Source organism: Dendroctonus ponderosae, unplaced genomic scaffold, assembly GCF_020466585.1.
Source record: "Dendroctonus ponderosae isolate FM_Combo_2020 unplaced genomic scaffold, Dpon_F_20191213v2 Dpon_F_20191213_6, whole genome shotgun sequence".
Taxonomy (NCBI): domain Eukaryota; kingdom Metazoa; phylum Arthropoda; class Insecta; order Coleoptera; family Curculionidae; genus Dendroctonus; species Dendroctonus ponderosae.
In genome coordinates, this window is record NW_026018814.1 from 3,483,602 (window position 1) to 3,495,863 (window position 12,262).

Here is a 12,262-nt window from a genome sequence, read left to right on the forward strand (position 1 = left end):
AAAATTTTACTTATATCTCTTTATAGGTTAACAATTTATGATAAGACCAAATGAGAGGAGAAGTTTTATCGAAAAGGTCATTAAGGCTGTTCAGATATTTTCAACCGTTTCAGAGATATACATAAAAATGTGCACAAATTTAAAAAATTTTACGTCTATCTCTTTAGGGGTTAACAATTTATGATGAGACCACATGCGTCAAGACGTTTTATCGAAAAGGTCACTAAGGCTGTACAGATATTTTCAACCATTTCGGAGATACACATAAAAATGTGCAAAAATTTTCAGAATTTTACGTCTATCGCTTTTGAGGTTAACAATTTATGATAAGACCGAATGAGACAAAGGAAGTCCTAGAGACGTTCTAGCGAAAAGGTCATTAAGGCTGTACACATATTTTCAACAGTTTCGGAGATATACATAAAAATGTGCAAAAATTTTCAAAATTGTACGTATATCTCTTTATAGGTTGACAATTCATGATAAGACCAAATGAGGCAAAGGAAGTCCTAGAGACGTTCTATCGAAAAGGTCATTAAGGCCGGCAGATATTTTCAATCGTTTCGGAGATATGCGTGAAAATATGCAAACATTTTCAAAATTTTACGTCTCTCTCTTTAAAGGTTAACAATTTATGATGAGACCAAATGAGATAAGAAGTTTTATCGAAAAAGTAATTAAGGCTGTTCAGATATTTTCAACCGTTTCGGAGATATACATGAAAATATTCACAAATTTAAAAAATTTTACGTCTATCTCTTTAGAGGTAAACAATTTGTGATAAGACCAAATGAGACAAAGAAGGTCCTAGAGACGTTCTAGCGAAAAGGTCATTAAGGCTGTACAGATATGTTCAACCGTTTGGGAAACATACATGAAAATGTGCAAAAATTTTCAGAGTTTTACGTCTATCGCTTTTGAGGTTAACAATTTATGATAAGACCAAATGAGACAAAGGAAATCCTAGAGACGTTCTATCGAAAAGGTCATTAAGGCCGTACAGATATTTTCAATCGTTTCGGAGATATGCGTGAAAATATACAAACAATTTCAAAATTTTACGTCTATCTCTTTAGAGGTTAACAATTTATGATGAGACCAAATGAGAGGGCACGTTTCATCGGAAAGGTCATTAAGGATGTTCAGATATTTTCAACTGTTTCAAAGATATACATGAAAATGTGCACAAAGTTTTAAAATTTTACGTCTATCTCTTTAGAGGTTAACAATTTATGATAAGAGCAAATGAGACAAAGAAAGTCCTAGAGACGTTCTATCGGAAAGGTTATTAAAGCTGTACAGATATGTTCAACCGTTTGGGAGATATACATGAAAGTGTGCAAAAATTTTAAGAATTTTACGTCTATCGCTTTTGAGGTTAACGATTTATGATGAGACCAAATGGGAGATTTGGAGATATGAGGTTCTTAAGACGCTTTTTCAGACGCTTAGTTTGGGACGGTGCCCTGCTCTCATTTGAATTTGTTTGCCAATTAAAAGTTAGTTTTGCTTTAGAAGGGCGAAAGCCTACAATTGTTTATACCCGAAAGGGCGACAAAAATGGAGTTTCCGACTGTTTTCGCCTTGCAAATTTTTAAATTGAGATGCCCTTAAAGGGATCAACCGCCTCCACTATTTGCAGAAAAATGCCAGATAAAACGTTTTAATTGACCAGAAATCCCGAACTGGCGAACAAGTTCCAAGTGGAGAACGAGCCAAGAAAACCATGTATACAAATTATGGATAGATGGACCTGAAATGCGCATCTACTTATCCAGACTTAGAGTGGAAATTCCAGCATTTCCTCGCCAATCCCGGAAATTAACCTCGGGGCCACTAAATCATTTTCCTCCTTAATCCGTTCGCATTACTGCTTGCCAGTGAATTCCGAAATCTTGCCGCAGATAACGGGCCCCGAAAGTTGCCAGACAGTGGCTGGAAATCCCGTCCTGACATCCAGGTTTGGAATGTCCCGCTCCTGCTATCCCCTATCGGGCCTATCAGATTGCCGGGATGGCAAACTTTCAACTGAATTAATCGGGTTTTGATGCCTAAGCCAAATCACAAAACACCTCAAAATGTTCGAAAATTCCGCGCCGCCATCAGTCGGAAGGTTTCCATTTCGTCCTCATTGTCAAAAGTTCGTTATTCCGCTATTGATTCTGGGCTTATCTTTGTTTTGCTCGATGTCGACGTGCTGGTGTTTGACACAAAATGGATGAATGAAAAACGGAAATCCCCCACGTACGTGCTAATGGAGCACTTAATTCAGCGGTGAGCAGGAAAACGTTCCATTCTGGAACTGTTCTATTGATACTCCGCCCCTGATTTAAAGCGCTTCCAATTTCTGCAGCACGAGTTTTCCATTAAAGGTTCGAAAATGGCAAGAGCCCGTCAGAAAGGTCACGACACCGGACGTACGCAAAAAACACAAAAAACTCAAAATCCATTTACACCCGGTTGGTTATTAGTAGGAAAACCTCATGTTCATAACCGCAAACGAATAAAATTGAAACGAGCCGATCGAAATGCAGATGCGGAAAGCACGAAGCCAAGAGTGGGGTTAAGGTTGCCGGTTTATGGATATTTCGCGTGACTGTAGCGGGCGATAGAAAGAAAATCACTTTATATCGACTAATAAGAACAGAACATTTTGGGGACGCTGTCGTGTTCCGTGAGCTTAACGCTCTTTTTATGACACGTAGCCGTTGATTGGCCGCAAATTGTCTGCGCTTGTCTCACTGGCGAGCCAGCCACTGGACCCGAACATTGCCGACCACACTCGAGCCCAATCGGCCAATGTCAAATGATCACATTGCCAATGTAAATCAGCTTTGGCAAACTGTCTGACTTAACACTAGATGGCGGCCCTGATCAAGCCATCCGCTTATGCAACCCCTAATTAATCACCGATTTGAGCCGAAACGGGAACAGTCTACAGCAAATTGAGAACGGTTCCGCATTTATTCCCGATTCAAATCGGTACCTACGCAACATCAATGCCATTCACCTGTGAAATGTTCAAAGAACTTGCGGACTTTGAAATGAGGTCGCAGAAAAAGGAGCAAACCACCGAATCGTGTACATGGAAACTCCAGTTGTACGAGCGCCGGAAGCGGAACTTTCTCGCAAACCCATCTCGGGGATGTTAAATTCGATGGGATCCAAAGACGCTTTTAAAAAGAAATATTTTCCCGACTAAATTTAATTATGAAATGTACCTTTTCGCATCGAGGTAGTTTTGTGGATCGCTTTGATGGTCGTGAGGGCGCTCGAAAATGATTTTTCAATCAACATCTGAAGGAAATCGGTGAACCGAAACAGGCAATAATGGGCCTCATTTGTTTCGCAGTGAAAACCATCAGCTTGTCCTATTCGATATGCATATTTTATGGTGTTGCGCGACATTATAGTCTATTAAACACGATTATTTGCGTTCGATTTTTCAATCAAACCACCCTTTTACCTTTACCCGAACCACTGTTTTTCAGAAGGGGGCCGGGTTGCGATGCGGTAACAGTAGGCTGGTAACGCGATTTTTATGTAAAAAGTTTCATCAGAAAAGCTAATATTAAAGTTTGGAGATGATTTTTTATTCAAGTGTGGGCGTGTCGTGCGTTTTGAACGATAATCGACCTATTGATTGTGCCAAGAGACTTTTCCCATTTGGAGTTGAACTTTCTGGGATTTTGACGAGAATTACCAGGTTTTGGATTGAGAAGTTCAAAGTTTTTTTTGTAGAAACCTTTCGCTGATAACCGAGCGTACGACGCGGAAACTTTGAAAATGCGATTAAATTAGAGAAAAAATCGCTTTTGTTCGTGCGAACTCCGATACAAGGCACAATGAGAGTGAAGTAAAGCACTTTAAATTATGAGCGCCACGGCTGCGATAAAACTACCGAAAACGATTTAAAACATCATTTATTTGATGCCATTCAATTTGTTCAGAGAAACGATGCGTTTCCTTCTTTTGTTAGTGTCAGATAAGAGAATGCGGACGAATTCTTTCGTTCAGCACAGCACATTCAATAGTACCTAATTTGCCGTATTGTGTTTTCCTGCTCTGGTGGACCGCGGATTAATCAAAAAAAGTTGAAGTAGATTAAAGTTAAATGGCATTTTGCGAGTATCCAAAATTTAAAAATCTCCGTTGATTGATCATGTTCCGAAGTAGCCGGCTGCATGGTAAATAAGTGAACAGCGGCCACTAATTAAGGCGCATTTGCTTGCTGGGCAGGCAAATATCAGCGATATCACGCAAAAGGCAAATAGATATGGACATGTTGGTCAGCAAAGTCCATTATGAAGGTCCCATCAATTACATGCAATTGCTTGTGCTGATGTATTGAGCAGAGGAACTGTGGAGATTTGCAATTGCAATCGACGCTTGTGCTAGTAAAAAATGTATCAGCTTTGGAAATTTCCACTAAAGTCCCTGATGATGGTGCCCAATTGAAACGTTCGGGTTTATAAAAGAAATCCTGCTCGTTCCGAAAAAAAACGTTTTTAAGCCCCGGGCTTAATTCGGCCGGGAGACACGGATTTTTGAACTTAGATTTACAATTTTGCACATGAAAAATGAACGAGTTTCGAAAATTTCCTATGGAATCCCTGGCGATGCTGGAAAGGTGAAATTTGCAGAATTTATGACAGAAACCTCACGCTTTCCAATGCAGTTATCCCCAAGTTTGTCTCTATATTTCGTCTGGATAAACGAATTTTCAAACTTAACGATTTGAACTTTTTAAAATTTCTGATGACGCTCAAGTCTCTAATGACAGAGAAGAACTGAAAATTACCAAATTTATTAAAATAACTGCACTTTCCAAACAAACATTTCAGTAAGTTTGCAACAAAAATCGAAAATGACCGACATTTCCTCACGTGGAAAATTAACAAGTTTTGACCTTTTTCTCTAAAAAATCTAATGCAGGAGGCAGGTTGAAACTTACAGCATTGAAAAAAAGACCTTAATCTTTGCAAAAAAATATATTTAGGTTTCCCTCTCGAGTTCTGCCAGAGATGCGAATTTTCAAACATAGAGCGGGCATTTTTTCTCATAAAAAATGAACCGGTTTCAAAAATTGCCTCTCAAATCCCTGATGATGGGCGCCACCTGAAACTGCCAGGCGTTATAGAAGAGACTTGGCCCTTTCGTATACCTGCATGTTGAAGTTTCTTTTTCAATTTATCTTGGACCTGGAATTTTGTCCAATCGACACTTTTAGCCATGAAAAATTTGACAATTTTCAAGTTCAAGTTTCCGTTGAAAATTGAAGCTTTCACAAAGTATTAATAAAAGAGACTCAGGCGTTTTTCAAAAGCTTTCTCTTCCATTGTTACACGGAATTTTTTCAGTAGTTGCTAATTTTCAAACATGGAACGCAAAATTAGGCGCCGTTAAATTTTTTTAAAGTCCCTGATGGCGATAGCGAATTGAAACTTTGGGGTTTTATAGAACAGACTTTGCTCTTTCAAATACAATGCTCCTGAAGGACTTTTCGCAATTCAACTCGAAGCTACGAATTTCCAAACTTAGATCGACACATTTGCTCATTCTAAATTTATCAATTTAATCAGTTTTGAAAATTTCGTCGGGACGCGCTGAAGATGGTGGTGACTTGAAATTCTCAGGATTTATAAAGACTCTGATGTTGCAAAAAATTGCATTGAATGTGCTCTAGGCATTCGCAATTTCAAATGTAGATAGAGCAGCACCTGTGCGCATGAAACTTAACTGGATTAGCTGGATTCAAAAATTTCCTCTAAAATCCCGGATGACGATGGCCAACCGAAATTTGGCGAAGTCTCCTCATTCGCATAACGTTTTCCGCAAGCCTCTATCTCGATTCCGAGGGAAGTTACGAATTTTCGAACGTATATCAACATTCTACTCCTGAAGCAGTGAAACTGCTCGATGAGGGAGGAAAATTGAAACTTGGAGAATTGATAAGAGACTTTGGTCTTTCGTTGGAAAATGAGTCTAAGTTTCCCGTGTTGAACTTGCTCAAGCGAAACACATTTTTAAACTTGGTTCGGTACTTTTGCACATAAAAAAATAAGTAGATTTGAAAATTTCTCTGAAACTCCCGATAAAAGTGGCAGGTTGAAACTTGCGAGTTATTTAAAGGATGCTCTCGATCTTTTGCAAAAGTTTTTTTTGAAGTTTCCTTCCGAATTTGCGTCGAAGTTACGAATTTTCAAACATGGAGCGGGTTTCGGCAATTTCCTATGGAATCCCTGAAGAAGGTGACAGGTTTAAACTCTCAGGATTTATAAAAGAAACTCTTCTTTTTCTAATGCAACTATCTTCCAGTGGCCATGAGAAAACCCCGGCAATAATTATAAAGTTCCCCATTTCTCCAATAAACCGCAAAAGATAAATTTGACGTGCGCAAACAAATGTATCCTTTCTTTGCTTATCGCCCTGTGTACGATTCATTTTCACTGGGACTCACTGTAGGGTGTTGATCGAAAGAGATCGTCGATTAAAATGAGTGAAAATCTGTAAGGTCTTAAATTGTTACAATAAGACTATAATCAAAATGCTTTTAATATTATCAATATAAGTTCAGCCATATATTATAGACCACAGTGTATCATAAAGCCATATTGCTTAGCTTAGTGAAGCATAATTTTTGTTTATCGCGAGAGCAACCTTTTTTAGTTAGTCGTCGTCAAATCGCTGCTGATACAGAATCGTTTTCGTATGCGGAAATCTACTTTTGTACTGTGTTGTTCTTTATCACTTATCAATACACTTTTATTCATTCATTAAGAGTGGGTCCACTTTATTTAACCAACAGAAATCCACTCACCCGCTGATCCTTAGGACGGGTTTCCTGCCTTCGAGCCACGCCACCCTCCACGTCCGGATAAATGAGGTTTCTCACCGCTCCGATGAATCGCGGCTCGAAGAAGACGCTGGGCAGAGCGAGCAGCGCCAACTTCTTGTTGTACCACTTGGGCAGCCCGCCGACATACACGTCCGAGTTGGTCTCCAGCTTGCCGAAATGGAACTCTTTGCCATGCGAGGTGCGCATCTGCGAGACATTGTCCACCGTCAGGATGGTGCGCTCCTCGTGCCGCTGCAGCTGCACTTTGTGCCAATGCGCATCGTTCAGCTCTTTGCCGACGGTGATGATCTGCGCGCCGCTGCCCAAGTTGAAGCGCAGCCGGAGCGCTCCCTCCACCAGCTTGACTTCGAAGAAGTCGTAAGTGCCGCCATCGTCTGTGTACAAGAGCAGACCGTTCGGCTGGTCGGTCTTAAATTCGAATTCCAAGGTGCCGTTGGTGCCGCCGCCCCACTTGCGGAATTTCGCGTAGGACTCGGACGAGCCGTCTAGCACGAACCCGGTCACGCTCGTGCAGAAAACCGCCACCACGAGCACGAACTTCATCATGCGTTCGCAGCAACCGCTCGGTTCGTTAACAAAATGAGAGGCAAACGCGCGCTGTCGATCCATCCGCAGACGAAGAAACACACCACATGTCTTCCGAAGGATTAGGCTGCAGCGAATGTGATATGTGTTATTCCGGCGGACTGGAGCGAAAGCAGCTTAGGCCCTAATGTCTCTATTGATAAACCCGATAGTGTTTTTACTCCTGCGGTCTAAGCCGACATCCTGCTGGCTTCGAGGTCGCGCTCAAGCTTTACACGATCTGGAACAGAAATAAATCTTGTTAGGAATTAGGGAGCGCTCTCTTTTGTGCCCACCATTCACTCTTAATGGTGGTTGCAACTCCAACGGCACTTTGCCTAAGCTATCGCGTCTGACCGCAACTAATGAATAATAATGTTGATGAATGGATTTCAGCGCAGTTTGCCCATCTCCAGATGGTTCCATGAACCAAAACGCGAAAATGTGCGAGTAGCCGTTAATTGTGTTGGACTATAATATATATTTTCTTTTGAATTCAAGCGCTAGTTCGAAAAAAATGTCTTTTTGCAGCCAAAGTGCACCCATTAACAACTTTAGTGGGAACATTTGCCGGTTAAAACCACTGGTGAACCATTTTTACTTTCAATCCCGAGCAGAGATAACCGATGGTCTCACCTTTTCCTCACTGTCAAAGACCCAGTCTAAAATATCAATTTTTGGGGGGATTTGCAACTTTTTGAAGCTGAAATTTAAAAAAGTCGATCGATTTTATCTGTTTTTATAAAAACTCTTTTTCATTTTCCTCTAGAAATGAAGACGAAACTGCGATTGATCTGCTAAGTGATTATTCCAATTTTTCCGAATGAAACCAGTGAAGATTGAAAAGCGATTTTCCGGCATTCAATAGAGCAAGTTTCACTCCATGTTTCTTGAAAGTTTTATTTGTCTACAGCTGCGGACCGAATTTTGTGAATTTCTCAAAACGACACTTAATCAACTTTTGTGATCAATTTACCCGCCGGTTTTGGAAAATTATTTGCGACCAAACCAGATCAGATTCAAGAGCTGTTTTGGAGCAGTAAATAGAGCAAACTTTGCTCTATATATGCTCAAAGTTTGATTTTCCTGCTGGATTAGGCTGAACTTTGAGAATTAATTTACCGCCGTTTTTCAGGACCAAACCAGATCAGAATAAAGAGCGCTTTTTACGGCAGTGACTAGAGCAGCTTCACTCTATGTTTCTTGAAAGTTTCATTGTCTTGCTGATCCGGAGCGAATTTTGAGAATTATTCAAAGTGACACTTGCAACGACTTTTACTATTAATTTACCCGCCGTTTTTGAAACATTCTTTGCGAACAAAGCAGATCAGACTAGAGAGCGCTTTTAAGAGCAGTAAATAGAGCACGCTTCATTCTGTTTCGTGAAAGTTTGATTTTCCTGGCAGTCCGGACGGAATTTTGAGAATTACTCAAAGTGACACTTAAACAACTTTTGCGATCAATTTACCCGCCGTTTTGAAAAATTATTTGAAATCAAACCAGATCAGATTGAAGAGCGCTTTTTAGATCAGTAAATAGAGCAAGCTTCATAATATGCTTCGTGAAAGTTTAATTCTCCTGCCGATGCGGATCGAATTTTCAGAATTACTGAAAGTGACACTTAAACAACTTTTGCGATCAATTTACCCGCCGTTTTTGAAAAATTATTTTCGACCAAACCAGATCAGATTGAAGAGCGCTTTTTAGAGCAGTAAATAGAGCAAGCTTCACCATATGCTTCGTGAAAGTTTAATTCTCCTGCCGATGCGGATCGAATTTTCAGAATTACTGAAAGTGACACTTAAACAACTTTTGCGATCAATTTACCCGCCGTTTTTGAAAAATTATTTTCGGCCAAACCAGATCAGATTGAAGACTGCTTTTTAGAGCAGTAAATAGAGCAAGCTTCACCATATGTTTCGTAAAAGTTTAATTCTCCTACCGGTGCGGATCGAATTTTCAGAATTACTCAAAGTGACATTTAAACAACTTTTGCGATCAATTTACCCGCCGTTTTGAAAAATTATTTGAAATCAAACCAGATCAGATTGAAGAGCGCTTTTTAGGGCAGTAAATAGAGCAAGCTTCATTCAGTTTTGTGAAAGTTTCATTTTCCTGGCAGTCCGGACGGAATTTTGAGAATTACTCAAAGTGACACTTAAACAACTTTTGCGATCAATTTACCCGCCGTTTTGAAAATTTATTTGAAAACAAACCACTTCAGATTGAAGAACGCTTTTTAGAGCAGTAAATAGAGCAAGCTTCATTCTGTTTTGTGAAAGAGTCATTTTCCTGGCAGTCCGCACGGAATTTTGAGAATTACTCAAAGTGACACTTAAACAACTTTTGCGATCAATTTACCAGCCGTTTTGAAAAATTATTTGAAATCAAACCAGATCAGATTGAAGAGCGCTTTTTAGAGCAGTAAATAGAGCAAGCTTCATTCTGTTTCGTAAAAGTTTAATTCTCCTGCCGGTGCGGATCGAATTTTCAGAATTACTCAAAGTGACATTTAAACAACTTTTGCGATCAATTTACTCGCCGTTTTGAAAAATTATTTAAAATCAAACCAGATGAGATTGAATAGCGCTTTTTAGAGCAGTAAATAGAGCAAGCTTCACCATATGTTTCGTTAAAGCTTTATTGTCCTGCCGGTCCGGACAAAATTTTGAAAGTTTCTTAAAATGACCCTTAAACAACTTATGCGATCAATTTAACCGCCGCTTTTAAAAAATTCTTTGCGACCAAACCAGATCAGATTGAAGAGAGCTTTTTTAGGGCAGTAGATAGAGCAAAATTTGCTCTATGTTTCTTCAAAGTTACATTTTCCTGCCGGATCAGGTTAAATTTTGAGAATTATTCAAAGTCACTCTTGAATAACTTCTGCGACCAAATTTATCCGGCGTTCTTTTAAAGAGTGAATTTAGTGGGTACAATCGTCAATTTTACTTTAAATTTTCGAGGAAAAACCGTGCGATTTTTAGGCAAAGAGATGAAACCAAGCTTGGACCTAAAAGTGAGGCCAATAATTATAAACGTGTCAATTTGGTGGAAATAATTGACATTTTTCAGTTTTTGCATAAAGTGAAGCCAAAACAGTTCAAACAATGCCGAGTTTGGCACTGAAAAGGGACAATTATTTCAACCAAATTGACAAGTTTTGAAGCTCTAAGACTAAAAGAGTGGCAATTTGGTAGAAACAATTAAGACTATTTCATCAGTTGCGGTTTTTTGGCGATTTTTGAAACAGTGCCGATTTCTGGGAACAAAATATTTAATGGAACAAAAGCAGATTCATTTAAAATGGGGAAAAGGATCTTTCCTTTTAAAAAACAATATCCCACTGTGACAGGCGCTAAATCCCTTCGTGCGAAACAAATTCTTCGGCTCATGAATAAGAAATGGGAGTTTGAATGAATAAGATCGACGAAAGCAATTTTGCCCCATATTCGAATGTCAACCGAAGTTCTTCCATATTCCCGGGCGCGGTTTTTTTGCTTTGTGCAAGCAAAATGATGCTTAATAGATATTTCGGACGCGTCGCGGTTATGCTAATTTATGCCAAGCGCGGCGTTTGGGCACTGTGAGAACGATATTTTTTGCGTTTTAGACAATTTATTCAACTGGCGGCCCCATTCGGGGCTCTTTCAATGGCCATTTTACCTTCCGAATGGTCATGGTTGGCTCGAAAACACCCACTTTGCAACGTCATTTCCCAAGCATCTACTTTCAACAAGAGTGTTTCACAATCCGGCCAAACTTGAAACTTGCAACCTTTTTATGACCGAGGGAGTTAGTCCATATTTAGAGCCTCTTTATGGAGAAGTTGCTTACCCCCTAGGATCAGGTGCGATTTACTCCAAGTGAATTTTTACACAGTTTTTTTGATATCGAACATTTTTTACGTTTTTTGGTGATTAGTGGCCCGATTATTTCACGAAAATCGACACCGAACATGCACTAAAGTGGTTCAGAGTACTAAGTAAAGAAAATTAACATAATTGGTACTAAATGCACATTTCTAAGCGTAATTTTGTTTATGGCACACATTGACCAGTTTACAAAGAAAATTACTTATGGGCTCGATATGGATGTGTTCCTGCTAATGGGTGCATGTAAGCCGATAATCTGCGGTTGTTTCGACGGTAAATTGCCTATCAATTATTGTCCCATGCAAATGAAAAAACGCATTTTGTATGCAACTACGAGGCCAGAATCCAACTGGTTTAAAGTGAGGGAAGATCAAAAAAATAATGCGCCGTTGGTTGGATGAAGTAAGAGGATTCCCTAGAAGCTAATCTCAGGAGAAAAATTACACAATTAAAACTCCCATTTTCCAGTGTTTGCGTCCCAACCGTCACACACTCGTTGATGAAATCGTAGCAATTTTGGCGCATCTCAAAATCCACGCTTCCACACAGAGTCAACCCGCTGCAAAATCCGGAAATTTCCCATTTTCCAAACAATGGCTCAATGAAGACGAATCGCGCCCGACTGTTCTTACGGTGCTTGAGCCACTTAGATGGAGTTTCAATGACAACGTTTCGCTCAACTAGGGGGCATCATCAGTGCTTACCTGGGGCATCGTGCATCGGCCAACAGCCGCACTAATGGGGATCGTGGGGGGCAGCAAAAGTCCACACTCGGATGTCACTAAATCGACGATTGATGGAATGGAAGAACCGCGTCCAGACGGTAAGTCGTGTGACTGCTGTCCTGCAGCGGTGACGTTGCCATTTGGGGTAGCAAAAGGGCGCAGGCGAGCCTGCGCCATTCCGGAGCTGGAATGCGAACCGCCAAAGAGCGTTGGGAGGTTCTCCAGGACGGGAAAGTTCCTGG

General features: G+C 40.1%; 1 protein-coding gene across 1 annotated transcript in view; it reads right to left on the reverse strand.

Annotated features, from left to right (window-relative positions):
- Nucleotides 1-12,262, reverse strand: part of LOC109543132 (neurexin-1) — a gene marked incomplete in the record, with an annotated part of 81,435 nt that extends 69,173 nt beyond the window's left edge. Inside the window, 2 exon segments of the mRNA XM_048667825.1 lie at nucleotides 6,821-7,664; nucleotides 12,000-12,262. Coding sequence (XP_048523782.1) covers nucleotides 6,821-7,468 — 648 coding nt within the window.